Source organism: Podarcis cretensis (genome assembly GCF_951804945.1).
Source record: "Podarcis cretensis genome assembly, contig: SCAFFOLD_28, whole genome shotgun sequence".
NCBI classification, from domain to species: Eukaryota; Metazoa; Chordata; class Lepidosauria; order Squamata; family Lacertidae; genus Podarcis; species Podarcis cretensis.
Genome location: NW_027647843.1, coordinates 111,727 through 135,328, shown reverse-complemented (window position 1 = coordinate 135,328; position 23,602 = coordinate 111,727). Strand labels below are relative to the sequence as shown.

Genomic DNA, 23,602 nt, shown 5'->3' with positions numbered 1-23,602 from the left:
GTGGATCCGGTGGGGACATTCTATTATTATTATTATTAGTAGAAGTAGTTAGGGGGCGGATCCGGGGGGGGAATATTCTATTATTATTAGTAGTAGTAGTAGTTAGGGGTCGGATCCGGGGGGGACATTCTATTATTATTAGTAGTAGTAGTAGTTAGGGGTCGGATCTGGGGGGGACATTCTATTATTAGTAGTAGTAGTAGCAGTAGTTAGGGGGCAGATCTAGGGGGACATTCTATTAGTAGTAGTAGTAGTAGTAGTAGTTAGGGGTTGGATCCGGGGGGGACATTCTATTATTATTATTAGTAGTAGTAGTAGTTAGGGGGTGGATCCGGGGGGGACATTCTATTATTATTATTAGTAGTAGTAGTAGTTAGGGGGTGGATCCGGGGGGGACATTCTATTATTATTATTATTAGTAGCAGTAGTTAGGGGGCAGATCTAGGGGGACATTCTATTAGTAGTAGTAGTAGTAGTAGTAGTTAGGGGGCGGATCCGGGGGGGACATTCTATTATTATTATTAGTAGTAGTAGTAGTTAGGGGGCGGATCCGGGGGGGACATTCTATTATTATTATTAGTAGTAGTAGTAGTTAGGGGGCGGATCCGGGGGGGACATTCTATTATTATTATTATTAGTAGTAGTAGTAGTTAGGGGGCGGATCCGGGGGGACATTCTATTATTATTACTAGTAGTAGTAGTAGTAGTAGTACTTAGGGGTCGGATCCAGGGGGGACATTCTATTATTATTATTATTAGTAGTAGTAGTAGTTAGGGGTCGGATCCGGGGGGAACATTCCGGGGGGAATATTATTAGTAGTAGTAGTAGTAGTTAGGGGGTGGATCCGGGGGGGACATTCTATTATTATTATTAGTAGTAGTAGTAGTTAGGGGTCGGATCCGGGGGGAACATTCTGTTAGTAGTAGTAGTAGTAGTTAGGGGGCGGATCCGGGGGGGACATTCTATTATTATTAGTAGTAGTAGTAGTAGTAGTTAGGGGTCGGATCCGGGGGGGACATTCTATTATTATTATTATTATTAGTAGTAGTAGTAGTAGTTAGGGGTCGGATCCGGGGGGGACATTCTATTATTATTATTATTATTAGTAGTAGTAGTAGTAGTTAGGGGTCGGATCCGGGGGGGACATTCTATTATTATTATTAGTAGTAGTAGTAGTTAGGGGTCGGATCCGGGGGGGACATTCTATTATTATTATTATTAGTAGTAGTAGTTAGGGGTCGGATCCGGGGGGGACATTCTATTATTATTAGTAGTAGTAGTAGTAGTTAGGGGTCGGATCCGGGGGGGACATTCTATTATTATTATTATTATTAGTAGTAGTAGTAGTAGTAGTTAGGGGGCGGATCCAGGGGGGACATTCTATTATTATTATTAGTAGTAGTAGTTAGGGGGCGGATCCGGGGGGGACATTCTATTATTATTATTAGTAGTAGTAGTAGTAGTTAGGGGGTGGATCCGGGGGGGACATTCTATTATTATTATTAGTAGTAGTAGTAGTAGTTAGGGGTCGGATCCAGGGGGGACATTCTATTATTATTATTAGTAGTAGTAGTAGTAGTTAGGGGGCAGATCTGGGGGGACATTCTATTAGTAGAATGGGCAGAATTGAGTAGATAACCATTATTATTATTATTATTATTATTATTATTATTATTATTATTACATTCCTTTATTTTATTTTATTTTTAGAATCAAGTAGAGAACCATTAATATTATTATTAATTATAGTTATTATTATTAATAATAATAATATTTATTGAATTGAACTCGGGGTGGGAGACAATGGGCAGAATCGAGTAGATAACCATTATTATTATTATTACTATTATTACATTTCTTTATTTTATTTTATTTTATTCTATTTTATTCTATTTTATTTTTAGAATCAAGTAGAAAACCATTAATATTATTGTTATTGTTATTATTATTATTATTATTATTATTAATGATAATAATATTTATTGAATTGAACTCGGGGTGGGAGACAATGGGCAGAATCGAGTAGATAACCATTATTATTATTATTATTATTATTATTATTATTACATTTCTTTATTTTATTTTATTCTATTTTATTCTATTTTATTTTTAGAATCAAGTAGATAACCATTATTATTATTAATTATTGTTATTATTATTAATAATAATAATATTTATTGAATCGATCTCGGAGAGGGAGACAATTGGCAAAATCTGGTGGATAACCATTATTATTAATTATTATTATTATTATTAGTGATAATAATATTTATTGAATTGTAATCGGGGTGGGAGACAATGGGCAGAATCGAGTAGATAACCATTATTATTATTATTATTATTATTATTACATTTCTTTATTTTATTTTATTCTATTTTATTCTATTTTATTTTTAGAATCAAGTAGAAAACCATTAATATTATTGTTATTATTATTATTATTATTATTAATGATAATATTTATTGAATTGAACTCGGGGTGGGAGACAATGGGCAGAATCGAGTAGATAACTATTATTATTATTATTATTATTATTATTATTACATTTCTTTATTTTATTTTATTTTATTCTATTTTATTTTTAGAATCAAGTAGAAAACCATTAATATTATTGTTATTATTATTATTATTATTAATGATAACAATATTTATTGAATTGAACTCGGGTTGGGAGACAATGGGCAGAATCGAGTAGATAACCATTATTATTATTATTATTATTATTATTACATTTCTTTATTTTATTTTATTTTATTTTATTTTATTTTATTTATTTTATTTTTAGAATCAAGTAGAAAACCATTATTATTATTAGTTATTGTTATTAATAATAATAATATTTATTGAATCGATCTCGGAGAGGGAGACAATTGGCAAAATCTGGTGGATAACCATTATTATTAATTATTATTATTATTCTTATTATTATTATTATTAGTGATAATAATATTTATTGAATTGAACTCGGGGTGGGAGACAATGGGCAGAATCGAGTAGATAACCATTATTATTATTATTATTATTATTATTATTATTACATTTCTTTATTTTATTTTATTTTATTTTATTTTATTCTATTTTATTTTTAGAATCAAGTAGAAACCATTAATATTATTGTTATTGTTATTATTTTTATTTTATTTTATTTTTAGAATCAAGTAGAAAACCATTAATATTATTGTTATTATTATTATTAATGATAATAATATTTATTGAATTGAACTCGGGGTGGGAGACAATGGGCAGAATCGAGTAGATAACCATTATTATTATTATTATTATTATTATTACATTTCTTTATTTTATTTTATTTTATTTTATTTTATTTTATTTTATTTTATTTTTAGAATCTAGTAGATAACCATTATTATTATTATTATTATTATTATTAGTATTACATTTCTTTATTTTATTTTATTTTATTTTATTTTATTTTATTTTATTTTTAGAATTAAGTAGATAACCATTATTATTATTATTAATTATTATTATTATTATTATTATTATTATTAACCCCCCAGGTGGAAGCGCTGCTCGCCTCTGAGGATTATGGGAAAGACTTGGCGTCCGTGAATAACCTTCTCAAGAAACACCAGCTGCTGGAAGCCGATATTTCGGCCCACGAGGTACAATCTTACTCTTCAAATCGTGATTAATTTTATAATTAGAAACCGTTTTATAGTTTTATAATTAGGGACCGAAATCTTCATTTTAAAATCAGAAATGGAATCAAAATCTAAATTTCAAACTCAGAAACGGAATCAAAATCTAAATTTCAAACTCAGAAACGGAATCAAAATCTTGATTTCAGAATCAAGAAATCCTAATTTTAAAATCAGAAATGGAACCAAAATATAAATTTCAGAATCAGAAACGGAATTGAAATCTTGATTTCAAACTCAGAAACGGAATCAAAATCTAAATTTCAAACTCAGAAACGGAATCAAAATCTAAATTTCAAACTCAGAAACGGAATCAAAATCTTGATTTCAAAATTAGAAACGGAATCGAAATCTTGATTTCAAACTCAGAAACGGAATCAAAATCTTGATTTCAGAATCAAGAAATCCTAATTTTAAAATCAGAAATGGAACCAAAATATAAATTTCAAACTCAGAAACGGAATCAAAATCTTGATTTCAAACTCAGAAACGGAATCAAAATCTAAATTTCAAACTCAGAAATGGAATCAAAATCTTGATTTCAGAATCAAGAAATCCTAATTTTGAAATCAGAAATGGAACCAAAATATAAATTTCAGAATCAGAAACGGAATTGGAATCCTAATTCAAACTCAGAAACAGAATCAAAATCTAAATTTCAAACTCAGAAACGGAATTGAAATATTGATTCCAAAATCAGAAACGGAATCAAAATCTAAATTTCAAACTCAGAAACGGAATCAAAATCTTGATTTCAAAATCAAGAAATCCTAATTTTAAAATCAGAAATGGAACCAAAATATAAATTTCAAACTCAGAAACGGAATCAAAATCTTGATTTCAAACTCAGAAACGGAATCAAAATCTAAATTTCCAACTCAGAAATGGAATCAAAATCTAAATTTCAAACTCAGAAACGGAATCGAAATATTGATTCCAAAATCAGAAACGGAATCAAAATATTGATTTCAAAATCAGAAACGGAATCAAAATCTTGATTTCAAAATTAGAAACGGAATCGAAATATTGATTCCAAAATCAGAAACGGAATCAAAATCTTGATTTCAGAATCAAGAAATCCTAATTTTAAAATCAGAAATGGAACCAAAATATAAATTTCAGAAACGGAATTGAAATCCTAATTCAAAATCAGAAACAGAATCAAAATCTTGATTTCAAACTCAGAAACGGAATCAAAATCTAAATTCCAAACTCAGAAACGGAATCAAAATCTTGATTTCAAAATCAGAAACGGAATCGAAATTTTGATTCCAAAATCAGAAACGGAATCAAAATCTAAATATCAAACTCAGAAACGGAATCAAAATCTAAATTTCAAACTCAGAAACGGAATCAAAATCTTGATTTCAAACTCAGAAACGGGATCAAAATCTTGATTTCAAACTCAGAAACGGAATCAAAATCTTGATTTCAGAATCAAGAAATCCTAGTTTTGAAATCAGAAATGGAACCAAAATATAAATTTCAGAATCAGTAACAGAATCGAAATCTTGATTTCAAACTCAGAAACGGAATCAAAAGCTTGATTTCAAATTCAAAAACGGAATCAAAATCCTAATTTCAAACTCAGAAACGGAATCAAAATCCTCATTTCGAAATCAGAAACGGAATTGAAATCATTGAAAAATCCTGCCAAATTTTCAGAAATTAATTTTTTTTTAAAAAAATTAAATTAAAATGAAGTTAAAATTAAATTAAGTTTTTTAACCCTTCGCTTGAAGGATCTGAACGGATCTGAAAAAAATAAAAATTTGACTTTTTTAACCCTTCGCTCTCCGGATCTGAACGGATCTGAAAAAAATAAAAATTTAACTTGTTTAACCCTTCGCTCTCCGGATCTGAACGGATATGAAAAATTAAAAATTTGACTTTTTTCAGGATCGCCTGACGGATCTGAACGGATCTGAAAAAAATAAAAATTTGAATTTTTTAACCCTTCGCTCTCCGGATCTGAACGGATCTGAAAAATTAAAAATTTGACTTTTTTAACCCTTCGCTCTCCCTCCCGTCCGCAGGATCACCTGACGGATCTGAACGGATCTGGGAAAAATAAATTTAAATTTTTTTAACCCTTCGCTCTCCCTCCCGTCCGCAGGATCGCCTGACGGATCTGAAGGGATCTGGGAAAAATAAATTTAATTTTTTTTAACCCTTCGCTCTCCTTCCCGTCCGCAGGATCGCCTGACGGATCTGAACGGATCTGAAAAAAATAAAAATTGGACTTTTTTAACCCTTTGCTCTCCGGATCTGAACGGATCTGGAAAAAATAAAAATTGGACTTTTTTAACCCTCCGCCCTCCGGATCTGAACGGATCTGAAAAAAATAAAAATTTGACTTTTTTAACCCTTCGCTCTCCGGATCTGAACGGATCTGAAAAAAATAAAAATTTGACTTTTTTAAGCCTTCGCTCTCCGGATCTGAACGGATCTGAAAATAATAAAAATTTGACTTTTTTAACCCTTCGCTCTCCGGATCTGAACGGATCTGGAAAAAATAAAAATTTGACTTTTTTAACCCTTCGCTCTCCTTCCCGTCCGCAGGATCACCTGACGGATCTGAACAGATCTGAAAAAAATAAAAATTTGACTTTTTTAACCCTTCGCTCTCTCTCCCGTCCGCAGGATCGCCTGACAGATCTGAACAGATCTGAAAAAATAAAAATTTCAATTTTTTTTAACCCTTCGCTCTCCCTCCCGTCCGCAGGATCGCCTGACGGATCTGAACGGATCTGAAAAAATAAAAATTGAACTTTTTTAACCCTTCGCTCTCCCTCCCGTCCGCAGGATCGCCTGACGGATCTGAACGGATCTGGGAAAAATAAATTTAATTTTTTTTAACCCTTCACTCTCCTTCCCGTCCGCAGGATCGCCTGACGGATCTGAACGGATCTGGAAAAAATAAAAATTTGACTTTTTTAACCTTTCGCTCTCCGGATCTGAACGGATCTGAAAAAAATAAACATTTGACTTTTTTAACCCTTCGCTCTCCCTCCCGTCCGCAGGATCGCCTGACGGATCTGAAGGGATCTGGGAAAAATAAATTTAATTTTTTTTAACCCTTCGCTCTCCTTCCCGTCCGCAGGATCGCCTGACGGATCTGAACGGATCTGGGAAAAATAAATTTAATTTTTTTTAACCCTTCGCTCTCCCTCCCGTCCGCAGGATCGCCTGACGGATCTGAACGGGTCTGAAAAAAATAAAAATTCGACTTTTTTAACCCTTCGCTCTCCGGATCTGAACGGATCTGGAAAAAATACAAATTTGACTTTTTTAACCCTTCGCTCTCCGGATCTGAACGGATCTGGAAAAATTAAAAATTTGACTTTTTTAACCCTTCGCTCTCCGGATCTGAACGGATCTGAAAAAAATAAAAATTTGACTTTTTTAACCCTTCGCTCTCCGGATCTAAACGGATCTGAAAAAATAAAAATTGAACTTTTTTAACCCTTCGCTCTCCCTCCCGTCCGCAGGATCGCCTGACGGATCTGAAGGGATCTGAAAAGATAAAAATTTCAATTTTTTTTAACCCTTCGCTCTCTCTCCCGTCCGCAGGATCGCCTGACGGATCTCAACAGCCAGGCTGATAGCCTGATGACCAGCAGCGCCTTTGACACCTCGCAGGTCAAGGAGAAGCGGGAGTCGGTCAACGGGAGATTCCAGCGGATCACCGCCATGGCGGCCGGCCGGCGGGCCAAGCTGAACGAATCCCACCGCCTCCACCAGTTCTTCCGGGATATGGATGATGAGGAATCCTGGATCAAGTAGGTCCTTTGGGAGGACGGGATCCCAAAGCCTAACCTTCCAACTTAACCCAAAACTTGATCCTAAAGCATAACCCTAACCCTAAAACGAATCCGAAAACAGAATCCGAATTCTCAACCCTAATCCTAAAACCTAAACCTAACCCTAAAACTAATCCTAAAACATAATCCTAATCCTAAAACGTAACCCTAACCCTAAAACGAATCCTAAAACAGAATCCTAATCCCAAAACGTAACCCTAACCCTAAAACGAATCCTAAAACAGAATCCTAATTCTCAACCCTAACCGTATCCTAAAACATAAACCTAAACATCATCCAAATGCTAAAACGTAACCCTAACCCTAAAACGAATCCTAAAACATAATCCTAGTCCTAAACCCTAACCCTAATCCCCAAACTTAATCCTAAAATGTAACCCAAACCCTAAAACGAATCCTAAAACATAATCCTAGTCCTAAACCCTAACCCTAATCCTAAATCATAATCCTTATCCTAAAACGTAACCCTAAAACTAATCCTAAAACATAATCCTAAGACTAAAACGTAACCCTAACCCTAAAACTAATCCTAAAATATAATCCTAATTCTCAACCCTAATCCTAATCCTAAAACATAAACCTAACCCTAAAACTAATCCTAAAACATAACCCAAACCCCAAAACTAATCCTAAACCCTAATCCTAAAATGTAACCCTAACCCTAAAACTAATCCTAAACCCTAATCGTAAAATGTAACCCTAACCCTAAAACTAATCCTAAATCCTAATCCTAAAATGTAACCCTAACCCTAAAACTAATCCTAAAACATAATCCTAATTCTCAACCCTAACCTTAATCCTAAAACATAAACCTAACCCTAAAACTAATCCTAATTTTCAACCCTAACCCTAAAACTAATCCTAAAACACAATCCTAATCCTAAACCCTAACCCTAATCCTAAAACATAACCCAAACACCAAAACTAATCCTAAATCCTAATCATAAAACATAAACCTAACCCTAAAACTAATCCTAATTCTCAACCCTAACCCTAAAACTAATCCTAAAGCATAATCCTAGTCCTAAACCCTAACCCTAATCCTAAATCATAATCCTTATCCTAAAACGTAACCCTCAAACTAATCCTAAAACATAATCCTAAGACTAAAACGTAACCCTAACCCTAAAACTAATCCTAAAATATAATCCTAATTCTCAACCCTAATCCTAATCCTAAAACATAAACCTAACCCTAAAACTAATCCTAAAACATAATCCTAATCCTAACATAATCCTAAAACTAAAACATAATCCCTAACCCTAAAACTAATCCTAAAATATAATTCCAATTCTCAACCCTAATCCTAATCCTAAAACATAAACCTAACCCTAAAACTAATCCTAAAACACAATCCTAATCCTAAACCCTAACCCTAATCCTAAAACATAACCCAAACCCCAAAACTAAACCTAAACCCTAATCCTAAAATGTAACCCTAACCCTAAAACTAATCCTAAAACATAATCCTAATTTTCAACCCTAATCCTAATCCTAAAACATAAACCTAACCCTAAAACTAATCCTAAAACACAATCCTAATCCTAAACCCTAACCCTAATCCTAAAACATAACCCAAACCCCAAAACTAATCCTAAACCCTAATCGTAAAACGTAACCCTAACCCTAAAACTAATCCTAAACCCTAATCCTAAAACGTAACCCTAACCTTAAAACTAATCCTAAACCCTAATCCTAAAACGTAACCCTAACCCTAAAACTAATCCTAAATCCTAATCCTAAAATGTAACCCTAACCCTAAAACTAATCCTAAACCCTAATCCTAAAACGTAACCCTAACAATAAAACTAATCCTAAACCCTAATCCTAAAACGTAACCCTAACCCTAAAACTAATCCTAAATCCTAATCCTAAAATGTACCCCTAACCCTAAAACTAATCCTAAAATATAATCCTAATTCTCAACCCTAATCCTCATCCTAAAACATAAACCTAACCCTAAAACTAATCCTAAAACACAATCCTAATCCTAAACCCTAACCCTAATCCTAAAACATAACCCAAACCCCAAAACTAATCCTAAACCCTAATCCTAAAACGTAACCCTAACAATAAAACTAATCCTAAACCCTAATCCTAAAACGTAACCCTAACCCTAAAACTAATCCTAAACCCTAATCCTAAAACGTAACCCTAACCCTAAAACTAATCCTAAAACGTAACCCTAACCCTAAAACTAATCCTAAATCCTAATCCTAAAACGTAACCCTAACCCTAAAACTAATCCTAATCCTAAAACATAATCCTAATTCTCAACCCTAACCCCAATCCTAAAACATAACCCTGACCCTAAAACCTGATCCTAAATCCTAATCCTAAAATGTAACCCTAACCCTAAAACTAATCCTAAACCCTAATCCTAAAACGTAACCCTAACCCTAAAACTAATCCTAAATCCTAATCCTAAAATGTAACCCTAACCCTAAAACTAATCCTAAATCCTAATCCTAAAACGTAACCCTAACCCTAAAACTAATCCTAATCCTAAAACATAATCCTAATTCTCAACCCTAACCCTAATCCTAAAACATAACCCTGACCCTAAAACCTGATCCTAAACCCTAATCCTAAAATGTAACGCTAACCCTAAAACTAATCCTAAAACATAATCCTAATTCTCAACCCTAACCCTAATCCTAAAACATAACCCTGACCCTAAAACTTGATCCTAAATCCTAATCCTAAAACGTAACCCTAACCCTAAAACTAATCCTAATCCTAAAACATAATCCTAATTCTCAACCCTAACCCTAATCCTAAAACATAACCCTGACCCTAAAACCTGATCCTAAACCCTAATCCTAAAATGTAACGCTAACCCTAAAACTAATCCTAAAACATAATCCTAATTCTCAACCCTAACCCTAATCCTAAAACATAACCCTGACCCTAAAACTTGATCCTAAATCCTAATCCTAAAACGTAACCCTAACCCTAAAACTAATCCTAATCCTAAAACATAATCCTAATTCTCAACCCTAACCCTAATCCTAAAACATAACCCTGACCCTAAAACCTGATCCTAAATCCTAATCCTAAAACGTAACCCTAACCCTAAAACTAATCCTAATCCTAAAACATAATCCTAATTCTCAACCCTAACCCTAATCCTAAAACATAACCCTGACCCTAAAACCTGATCCTAAATCCTAATCCTAAAATGTAACCCTAACCCTAAAACTAATCCTAAACCCTAATCCTAAAACGTAACCCTAACCCTAAAACTAATCCTAAACCCTAATCCTAAAACGCAACCCTAACCCTAAAACTAATCCTAATCCTAAAACATAATCCTAATTCTCAACCCTAACCCTAATCCTAAAACATAACCCTGACCCTAAAACCTGATCCTAAACCCTAATCCTAAAATGTAACCCTAACCCTAAAACTAATCCTAATCCTAAAACATAATCCTAATTCTCAACCCTAACCCTAATCCTAAAACATAACCCTGACCCTAAAACCTGATCCTAAACCCTAATCCTAAAACATAACCCTAACCCTAAAACTAATCCTAATCCTAAAACATAATCCTAATTCTCAACCCTAACCCTAATCCTAAAACATAACCCTGACCCTAAAACTAATCCTAAACCCTAATCCTAAAACGTAATCCTAACCCTACAACTAATCCTAAACCCTAATCCTAAAACGTAACCCTAACCCTAAAACCTGATCCTAAACCCTAATCCTAAAACGTAACCCTAACCCTAAAACTAATCCTAATCCTAAAACATAATCCTAATTCTCAACCCTAACCCTAATCCTAAAACATAACCCTGACCCTAAAACCTGATCCTAAATCCTAATCCTAAAATGTAACCCTAACCCTAAAACTAATCCTAATCCTAAAACATAATCCTAATTCTCAACCCTAACCCTAATCCTAAAACATAACCCTGACCCTAAAACCTGATCCTAAACCCTAATCCTAAAACGTAACCCTAACCCTAAAACTAATCCTAATCCTAAAACATAATCCTAATTCTCAACCCTAACCCTAATCCTAAAACATAACCCTGACCCTAAAACTAATCCTAAACCCTAATCCTAAAACGTAATCCTAACCCTACAACTAATCCTAAACCCTAATCCTAAAACGTAACCCTAACCCTAAAACCTGATCCTAAACCCTAATCCTAAAACGTAACCCTAACCCTAAAACTAATCCTAATCCTAAAACATAATCCTAATTCTCAACCCTAACCCTAATCCTAAAACATAACCCTGACCCTAAAACTAATCCTAAACCCTAATCCTAAAACGTAATCCTAACCCTACAACTAATCCTAAACCCTAATCCTAAAACGTAACCCTAACCCTAAAACCTGATCCTAAACCCTAATCCTAAAACGTAACCCTAACCCTAAAACTAATCCTAATCCTAAAACATAATCCTAATTCTCAACCCTAACCCTAATCCTAAAACATAACCCTGACCTTAAAACTAATCCTAAACCCTAATCCTAAAACGTAATCCTAACCCTACAACTAATCCTAAACCCTAATCCTAAAACGTAACCCTAACCCTAAAACCTGATCCTAAACCCTAATCCTAAAACGTAACCCTAACCCTAAAACTAATCCTAATCCTAAAACATAATCCTAATTCTCAACCCTAACCCTAATCCTAAAACATAACCCTGACCCTAAAACTAATCCTAAACCCTAATCCTAAAACGTAACCCTAACCCTAAAACCTGATCCTAAACCCTAATCCTAAAACGTAACCCTAACCCTAAAACTAATCCTAAACCCTAATCCTAAAACGTAACCCTAACCCTAAAACTAATCCTAAATCCTAATCCTAAAACGTAACCCTAACCCTAAAACTAATCCTAAACCCTAATCCTAAAATGTAACTAATCCTAATCCTAAAACATAATCCTAATTCTCAACCCTAACCCTAATCCTAAAACATAACCCTGACCTTAAAACTAATCCTAAACCCTAATCCTAAAACGTAATCCTAACCCTACAACTAATCCTAAACCCTAATCCTAAAACGTAACCCTAACCCTAAAACCTGATCCTAAACCCTAATCCTAAAACGTAACCCTAACCCTAAAACTAATCCTAATCCTAAAACATAATCCTAATTCTCAACCCTAACCCTAATCCTAAAACATAACCCTGACCCTAAAACTAATCCTAAACCCTAATCCTAAAACGTAACCCTAACCCTAAAACCTGATCCTAAACCCTAATCCTAAAACGTAACCCTAACCCTAAAACTAATCCTAAACCCTAATCCTAAAACGTAACCCTAACCCTAAAACTAATCCTAAATCCTAATCCTAAAACGTAACCCTAACCCTAAAACTAATCCTAAACCCTAATCCTAAAACATAACCCTAACCCTAAAACTAATCCTAAACCCTAATCCTAAAATGTAACTAATCCTAATCCTAAAACATAATCCTAATTCTCTACCCTAACCCTAATCCTAAAACATAACCCTGACCCTAAAACCTGATCCTAAACCCTAATCCTAAAACGTAACCCTAACCCTAAAACTAATCCTAATCCTAAAACATAATCCTAATTCTCAACCCTAACCCTAATCCTAAAACATAACCCTGACCCTAAAACCTGATCCTAAACCCTAACCTTAATCAATTTGATTTGAAGTAATTTTATAATGAAATGATTTTAGAAGGTTGTATTTTATTCGGCTGGAGAGGATAGAATTAAAAATTATTATTATTATTATTATTATTATTATTATTATTATTATTACTATTATTATTATTATTATTATTATTATTATTATTATTACCATCACCATTCATTATTATTAGCACTGGGCATCCTGATATTTTTGTATGATAATTTCATATTATTGTTAATAATAATATTATTAATATTAATATTATTATTTTCCCGATCTTATTAGGGAGAAGAAGCTCCTCGTCAGCTCAGAAGATTACGGCCGGGATCTGACCGGCGTCCAAAACCTGCGGAAGAAACACAAGCGCCTGGAGGCCGAACTGGCCGCCCACGAACCGGCCATCCAGGTGGGTCCGAGTGGATCCCGGCGATCCAGTGGATCCCGTCACAGGATCCCAAATGGATCCGCTCCTCCCTCGGCGATTCCCGGCGGCGATTCCCGGCGGCGCCTGCCTTGGAGATGCGATCCAGGAGCGGGAGGGATCCACTTGATCCCAGATCCCTTTCCGGGTTTGAGTCCTCGGTTTTGGATCTGGGATCTCCCCGGGGGGGAACGGGGGATCAACCCGATCGGCGGGCGGGGCGGTTAATGATGGCGTCTGAAATGGGCACATAATAATAATAATAATAATAATAATAATAATAATAATAATAATAAATAATGATTATTGTTAATAATAATTGAATAATGACATAAGGGAATCAGTGAATAATTATTCAAGCATTCGATCATTATGATTCAGTAATTGAATAATAATTGAATAATAAGAAGTGAAGAATTATTCACTGAAATAGGCAGTTGATAATAATTATTATTGTTAATTATCATTGTTAATAATAATAGAATAATACGTGAAGAATTAGTTACTGAATAATAATTGAATAATAAGTGAATAAGTGAAGAATTATTCACTGAAATAGTCAGATAATAATTATTATTGTTAATTATCATTGTTAATATTAATTGAATAATAAGTGAATAATTAGTTACTGAATAATAATTGAATAATAAGTGAATAAGTGAAGAATTATTCACTGAAATAGTCAGATAATAATTATTATTGTTAATTATCATTGTTAATAATAATAGAATAATACGTGAAGAATTAGTTACTGAATAATAATTGAATAATAAGTGAAGAAGTGAAGAATTATTCACCGAAATAGTCAGATAATAATTATTATTGTTAATTATCATTGTTAATAATTATTGAATAATAAGTGAATAATTAGTTACTGAATAATAATTGAATAATAAGTGAATAAGTGAAGAATTATTCACTGAAATAGGCAGTTGATAATAATTATTATTGTTAATTATCATTGTTAATATTAATTGAATAATGACATAAGGGAATCAGTGAATAATTATTCAAGCATTTGATCATTATGATTCAATAATTGAATACTAATTGAATAATAAGTTAAGTGAAAAATTATTCACTGAAATAGGCAGTTGATAATAATTATTATTAATTATGATTGCTAATAATAATTGAATAATAAGTGAAGGATTATTCACTGAAATAGGCAGTTGATAATAATTATTATTGTTAATTATCATTGTTAATAATTATTGAATAATAAGTGAATAATTAGTTACTGAATAATAATTGAATAATAAGTGAATAAGTGAAGAATTATTCACTGAAATAGGCTGTTGATAATTATTGTTAATTATCATTGTGAATAAGAAGTGAATAAGAAGTGAATAATTAGTCACTGAAATAAGCAGTTGATAATGATTATTGTTCAGTATTATTTTAATTAATTGAATAATAAGTGAATAATTGTTCAAGAATTATGATTCAGTAACTGAATAATAATTGAATAAGTGAATAATTGTTCAATAATTATAATTCAGTAATTGAATAATAATTGAATAATAATTGAATAATTGTTCAATTATTATGATTCAGTAATTGAAAAACAGTTGAATAAGTGAATAATTGTTCAATAATTAGATTCAGTAATTGAAAAACAGTTGAATAAGTGAATAATTGTTCAATAATTAGATTCAGTCATTGAATAATAATTGAATAAGTGAATAATTGTTCAATAATTATAATTCAGTAATTGAATAATAATTGAATAATTGTTCAATTATTATGATTCAGTAATTGAAAAACAGTTGAATAAGTGAATAATTGTTCAATAATTAGATTCAGTAATTGAAAAACAGTTGAATAAGTGAATAATTGTTCAATAATTAGATTCAGTGATTGAATAATAATTGAATAAGTGAATAATAGTTCAATAATTATGATTCAGTCATTGAATAATAATTGAATAAGTGAATAATTGTTCAATAATAATTCAGTAATTGAATAATAATTGAATAATAAGTGAATAATTGTTCAATAATTAGATTCAGTCATTGAATAATAATTGAATAAGTGAATAATTGTTCAAGAATTATGATTCAGTCATTGAATAATAATTGAATAAGTGAATAATTGTTCAATAATTATAATTCAGTAATTGAATAATAATTGAATAATAATTGAATAATTGTTCAAGAATTATGATTCAGTAATTGAAAAACAGTTGAATAAGTGAATAATTGTTCAATAATTAGATTCAGTCATTGAATAATAATTGAATAAGTGAATAATTGTTCAATAATTATGATTCAGTCATTGAATAATAATTGAATAAGTGAATAATTGTTCAATAATTATAATTCAGTAATTGAATAATAATTGAATAATTGTTCAATTATTATGATTCAGTAATTGAAAAACAGTTGAATAAGTGAATAATTGTTCAATAATTAGATTCAGTAATTGAAAAACAGTTGAATAAGTGAATAATTGTTCAATAATTAGATTCAGTAATTGAATAATAATTGAATAAGTGAATAATTGTTTAATAATTATGATTCAGTCATTGAATAATAATTAAATAAGTGAATAATTCAATAATTGTTCACTCCTTGTTCACTTATTCACTTATTCAATTATTGAATAATTCAGTTATTCAATAATAATTATTGAATAATTGAATAATAATCGAATAATTAAGCAACAACAACAAACAACAACAAAACAACAATAATGATTATGATGATGATAATAATAATTAATAAATAATAATAATAATAATAATAATAATAAATAATATTAATAATTATTAATAATAATAGAATAATAATTATTATTATTTTCCAGGGAGTTCTGGACACTGGGAAGAAGCTGTCTGATGATAATTATTGAATAATCGAATAATAATCGAATAATTAAGCAACAACAACAAACAACAACAAAACAACAATAATGATGATGATGATGATGATAATAATTAATAATAATTAATAATAATTAATAATAATTAATTAATAATAATAATAATAAATAATAATAATAAATAATAAATAATATTAATAATTAATAATAATAATAGAATAATAATTATTATTATTTTCCAGGGAGTTCTGGACACTGGGAAGAAGCTGTCTGATGATAATTATTGAATAATTGAATAATAATCGAATAATTAAGCAACAACAACAAACAACAACAAAACAACAACAACAATAATGATGATGATAATAATTAATAATAATAATAATTAATAATAATAATAATAAATATAATAATAATAATAATAATAATAATAATAATAATTAATAATAATAATTAATAATTAATAATAATAGAATAATAATTATTATTATTTTCCAGGGAGTTCTGGACACTGGGAAGAAGCTGTCTGATGACAACACCATTGGCAAAGAGGAGATCCAGCAGCGACTGGCTCACTTTGTGGATCACTGGCAGGAGCTCAAGACGTTGGCCGCCGCCCGGTAAGGAAGGGATCCTTTTTCCTGTCGGGGATCTGAGTTTCCGGCCGCATCCTGTAGAAGGAATCTCGGGGGAGGATAGGATCATAGAAGGGATCTTGTGGGAGGATAGAAGGGATCTCATGGGAGGAGATAGGATCGTAGAAGGGATCTCATAGGAGATAGGATTGTAGAAAGGATCTCATAGGAGGACATAGGATCGTAGAAGGGATCTTGATGGAGGATATGCTTGTAGAAGGGATCTCATAGGAGGAGATAGGATCGTAGAAGGGATCTCGATGGAGAATAGGATTGTAGAAGGGATCTCATAGGAGGAGATAGGATCGTAGAAGGGATCTCATAGGAGATAGGATTGTAGAAAGGATCTCATAGGAGGAGATAGGATCGTAGAAGGGATCTTGATGGAGAAGGAGTTAGGATCATAGAAGGGATCTCAAGGGAGGATAGGAGGGGATAGGATCGTAGAAGGGATCTCGAGGGAGGAGAGGGGGAGATAGGATCATAGAAGGGATCTCGTGGGAGGAGATAGGATTGTAGAAGGGATCTCATAGGAGGAGATAGGATTGTAGAAGGGATCTCATAGGAGAAGATAGGATTGTAGAAGGGATCTCGAGGGAGGATAGGATTGTAGAAGGGATCTCATAGGAGGAGATAGGATGGTAGAAGGGATCTCATAGGAGATAGGATGGTAGAAGGGATCTCATAGGAGGAGATAGGATCGTAGAAGGGATCTCGATGGAGAATAGGATCGTAGAAGGGATCTCGAGGGAGGAGATAGGATTGTAGAAGGGATCTCATAGGAGGACATAGGATGGTAGAAGGGATCTCATAGGAGATAGGATTGTAGAAAGGATCTCATAGGAGGAGATAGGATGGTAGAAGGGATCTCATAGGAGGAGATAGGATTATAGAAGGGATCTCCATGGAGGATATGCTTGTAGAAGGGATCTCATAGGATCGTAGAAGGGATCTTGATGGAGAAGGAGATAGGATCATAGAAGGGATCTCAAGGGAGGATAGGAGGGGATAGGATCGTAGAAGGGATCTCGAGGGAGGAGAGGGGGAGATAGGATCATAGAAGGGATCTCGTGGGAGGAGATAGGATTGTAGAAGGGATCTCATAGGAGAATATAGGATTGTAGAAGGGATTTCGAGGGAGGAGATAGGATTGTAGAAGGGATCTCATAGGAGGAGATAGGATTGTAGAAGGGATCTCATAGGATGAGATAGGATTGTAGAAGGGATCTTGAGGGAGGATAGGATTGTAGAAGGGATCTCATAGGAGGAGATAGGATCGTAGAAGGGATCTCGATGGAGGATAGGCTTGTAGAAGGGATCTCATAGGAGGAGATAGGATCATAGAAGGGATCTCGAGGGAGGAGAGGGGGAGATAGGATCATATAAGGGATCTCGAGGGAGGAGAGGGGGAGATAGGGATCTCGTGGGAGGATAGAAGGGATCTCATAGGAAAAGATAGGATTGTAGAAGGGATCTCATCGGAGGATTGTAGAAGGTGTCTTGATGGATAAGAGGTAGGATTATAGAAGGGATCTCGACTGAGGATAGAAGGGGATAGGATCGTATAAGTGATCTCAACAGGATAGAATGAGGATCATACAAGAGATCTCGACGGAGGATTGTAGAAGGGATCCTGACAGATAAGAGATAGGACTATAGAAGGGATATTGAGGGAGGATAGGAGGGATCTCAAAGGAGGACAGGATTGTAGAAGGGATCTCATAGGAGGAGATAGGATCGTAGAAGGGATCTTGACGGAGAAGGAGATAGGATCATAGAACGGATCTCGAGGGATAGGAGGAGAGAGGATTGTAGAAGGGATCTTGAGGGAGGATAGAATGGATCTCATAGGAGAATATAGGATTGTAGAAGGGATCTCATAGGAGGAGATAGGATCGTAGAAGGGATCTCGACGGATGAAAGAAGGAGATAGGATTGTAGAAGGGATCTCATAGGAGGAGACAGGATCGTAGAAGGGATCTTGATGGAGGATAGGATTGTAGAAGGGATCTCATAGGAGGAGATAGGATTGTAGAAGGGATCTTGATGGAGGATAGGATTGTAGAAGGGATCTCATAGGAGGAGATAGGATTGTGGAAGGGATCTCGAGGGAGGATAGGATTGTAGAAGGGATCTAATAGGAGGAGATAGGATCATAGAAGGGATCTTGATAGAGGATAGGAAGAGAGAGGATTGTAGAAGGGATCTTGAGGGAGGATAGAAGGGATCTCATAGGAGAATATAGGATTGTAGAAGGGATCTCATAGGAGGAGATAGGATCGTAGAAGGGATCTCGATGGAGGCAAGGAGGAGATAGGATCGTAGAAGGGATCACGAGGGAGGATAGCAGATAGGATTGTAGAAGGGATCTCATAGGAGGCGATAGGATCATAGAAGGGATCTCGATGGAGCATATAGGATCGTAGAAGAGATCTGGACGGAGGATAGGATCGTAGAAGGGATCTCGATGGAGCATAGGATTGTAGAAGGGATCTCATAGGAGGAGATAGAACTCTAGAAGGGATCTCGATGGAGGAGATATGATCGTAAAAGGGATCTCGATGGAGGAGATATGATCGTAAAAGGGATCTCAACAAAGGATAGGATCGTAGAAGATATCTTGACAAGATAGAATGAGGATAATAGAAGCGATCTCGATGGAGGATAGAAAGAGATAGGATTCTGGAAGGGATCTCGGAAGGATAAAATGAGGATCGAAGAAGGGATCTTGAGGGAGGAGAGGAGGAGATAGGATTGTAGAAGGGATCTTGACGGAGGAGATAGGATCGTATAAGGGATCTTGCCAGAGAATAGAAGATAATAGGACCGTAGAAGGGATCTTGACGGAGAATAGAAGAAGATAGGATTGTAGAAGGGATCTCATAGGAGGAGATAGGATCGTAGAAGGGATCTCAATGGAGGATAGGAGGGGATAGGATCGTAGAAGGGATCTTGATGGAGGATAGGATTGTAGAAGGGATCTCGACGGAGGAGATAGGATCGTAGAAGGGATCTCGATGGAGGATAGGCTTGTAGAAGGGATCTCATAGGAGGAGATAGGATCGTAGAAGGGATCTCGACGGAGGATAGGAGGGGATAGGATCGTAGAAGGGATCTCGATGGAGGATAGGATTGTAGAAGGGATCTCATATGAGGGGATAGGATTGTAGAAGGGATCTCGACGGAGGATAGGATTGCAGAAGGGATCTCGACGGAGGATAGGATTGTAGAAGGGATCTTGACGGAGGAGATAGGATTGTATAAGGGATCTCATAGGAGATTGGATCGTAGAAGGGATCTTGCCAGAGGATAGAAGGGGATAGGACCGTAGAAGGAATCTCATAGGAGGATAGAAGAAGATAGGATTGTAGAAGGGATCTCACAGGAGGAGCTAGGATCGTAGAAGGGATCTTGAGGGAGGATAGGATTGTAGAAGGGATCTCATAGGAGGAGATAGGACCGTAGAAGGGATCTTGACTGAGAAGGATAGAAAGGGATAGGATCGTAGAAGGGATCTTGATGTAGATGGTTAGAAGGATAGAATTCTATAAGGGATCTTGACGGAGACGGGATAGGATCACAGAAGGAATCTCCACGAAAGAGGATAGGATCATAGAAGAGATCTCGATGGACGAAAGCGGGAGATAGGATCGTTGAAGGGATCTCGATGGAGTATAGAAGGGGCTAGGATTCTAGAAGGGATCTCGATGGAGGATAGGAGATAGAATCATAGACGGGATCTTGACGGAGGATAGAAGGAAATAGGATCATAGAAGAGATCTCGACGGAGGAAAGCGGGAGATAGGATCATAGAAGGGATCTTGACGGAGGATAGGAGGTAGGATCATAGAAGTGATCTTGACGGAGAAGAATAGAAGGAAATAGGATCATAGAAGGGATCTCGATGGAGGATAGGATTCTAGAAGGGATCTCGATGGAGGATAGAAGGGGATTGGTTATAGAAGGGATCTCAATGGAGGATAGAAGGGGATTGGATCGTAGAAGGGATCTTGATGGAGGATAGGATTGTAGAAGGGATCTCAACAGGAGAATAGGAGATACGATCGTAGAAGGGATCTCGACGGAGGGTAGGATTGTAGAAGGGATCTTGACGGAGGAGATAGGATTGTAGAAGGGATCTCATAGGAGATAGGATCGTAGAAGGGATCTTGACAAAGGATAGAAGGAAATAGCATCATAGAAGAGATCTCGACGGAGGAAAGCGGGAGATAGGATCATAGAAGGGATCTTGACGGAGGATAGGAGGTAGGATCATAGAAGTGATCTTGACGGAGAAGAATAGAAGGAAATAGGATCATAGAAGGGATCTCGATGGAGGATAGGATTCTAGAAGGGATCTCGATGGAGGATAGAAGGGGATTGGATCGTAGAAGGGATCTCAGTGGAGGATAGGAGGATTGTAGAAGGGATCTCAACAGGAGAATAGGAGATATGATCGTAGAAGGGATCTCGACGGAGGATAGGATTGTAGAAGGGATCTTGACGGAGGAGATAGGATTGTAGAAGGGATCTCATAGGAGATAGGATCGTAGAAGGGATCTTGACAAAGGATAGAAGGAAATAGCATCATAGAAGAGATCTCAACGGAGGAAAGCGGGAGATAGGATCATAGAAGGGATCTTGACGGAGGATAGGAGGTAGGATCATAGAAGTGATCTTGACGGAGAAGAATAGAAGGAAATAGGATCATAGAAGGGATCTCGATGGAGGATAGGATTCTAGAAGGGATCTCGATGGAGGATAGAAGGGGATTGGTTATAGAAGGGATCTCGATGGAGGATAGAAGGGGATTGGATCGTAGAAGGGATCTCAGTGGAGGATAGGAGGATTGTAGAAGGGATCTCAACAGGAGAATAGGAGATACGATCGTAGAAGGGATCTTGACGGAGGATAGGATTGTAGAAGGGATCTTGACGGAGGAGATAGGATTGTAGAAGGGATCTCATAGGAGATAGGATCGTAGAAGGGATCTTGACAAAGGATAGAAGGAAATAGGATCATAGAAGAGATCTCGATGGAGGAAAGAGGGAGATAGGATCATAGAAGGGATCTTGACGGAGGATAGGAGGTAGCATCATAGAAGTGATCTTGACGGAGAAGAATAGAAGGAAATAGGATCATAGAAGGGATCTCGATGGAGGATAGAAGGGGATTGGATCGTAGAAGGGATCTCAGTGGAGGATAGGAGGATTGTAGAAGGGATCTCAACAGGAGAATAGGAGATACGATCGTAGAAGGGATCTCGACGGAGGATAGGATTGTAGTAGGGATCTTGACGGAGGATAGAAGGAAATAGCATCATAGAAGAGATCTCGACGGAGGAAAGCGGGAGATAGGATCATAGAAGGGATCTTGACGGAGAAGAATAGAAGGGTGTAGGATCCTAGAAGGGATCTTGACGGAGGATAGAAGGGAAGGGGATGGATCTCCGTGTCCAGGGCTCGAAGCTCTGATCCAGATTTGAAGCAGATCCCATTTTGGATCTCCCTCAGGGGCCAGCGCCTGGAGGAATCCCTGGAGTACCAACAATTTGTGGCCAACGTGGAGGAAGAAGAAGCCTGGATCAACGAGAAGATGACCTTGGTGGCCAGCGAGGATTACGGCGACACCCTGGCGGCCATCCAGGTGAGCGGATCCCGGCGGATCCCTGTGGCAGACAAGATGGATCGGTGGATAACAGGACCGGTGGGATTGGGTGGATCCTGATGGTCGGTGGATCGGTGGATCCTATGACCGGTGGGATTGGGTGGATCCTGATGGCCAATGGATAGGTGGATCCTATGACCGATGGGATTGGGTGGATCTGATGACTGACGGATCAGCGGATCCTATGACTGGTGGGATCGGGTGGGTCCTGATGGCTGGCAGTCCGGTGCATCCCATGTCCAGTGGGATCGGGTGGATCCCGGTGGATCGGTGGATCCTATGACCAGTGGGATTGGTGGATCCTGATGCCCGATATTGGTTGCTCCGTAGCTTTTCTCAAAGGCTGAGAGATATTTCATATTATTATTATTATTATTATTATTATTATTATTAATTATTATTGGCTCTGGGCACCCCGATCTTTTTGTATAATAATCATATAATAATTTCATTTATTATTATTATTGTTGTTTTGTTGTTGTTGTTGTTTTGTTATTCTTGTTATTATTCTTATTCTTATTAGCATTATATTATTATTATTATTATTATTATTATTGTTGTTGTTATTATTAGCACTGGGCATCCCGATCCATAGCTTTTCTCAAAGGCTGAGAGACATTCCATATTATTATTATTATTATTATTATTATTATTATTATTATTATTATTATTTGGGGCCTGATATCTAGCCTGCCCCCCCCCAAGAAATGAACCCACAAGAGTACAGATGTGGGGGGGGTATGTAGTCTGACCCCCTGAATAATAATAATAATAATAATAATAATAATAATAATAATTACTATTTGGGGCCTGTTATCTAGCCTGCCCCCCCCCCCAAGAAACGAACCCACAAGAGTACAGATCTGGGGGGTGTATGTAGCCTGACCCCCTGAATAATAATAATAATAATAATAATAATAATAATAATAATTTGGGG

At 35.4% G+C, this 23,602-nt stretch overlaps 1 protein-coding gene across 1 annotated transcript in view; it reads left to right on the top strand.

The window, feature by feature from the left end:
* LOC307208399 (spectrin alpha chain, non-erythrocytic 1-like) overlaps positions 1-23,602 on the top strand; it is a gene marked incomplete at both ends in the record, with an annotated part of 106,346 nt that overhangs the window by 29,749 nt on the left and 52,995 nt on the right. The window contains 6 exon segments of the mRNA XM_079996479.1: positions 3,524-3,628; positions 7,238-7,446; positions 13,405-13,525; positions 16,862-16,983; positions 22,512-22,639; positions 22,642-22,727. Of these exon segments, the coding sequence (XP_079852605.1) occupies positions 3,524-3,628; positions 7,238-7,446; positions 13,405-13,525; positions 16,862-16,983; positions 22,512-22,639; positions 22,642-22,727 (771 nt within the window).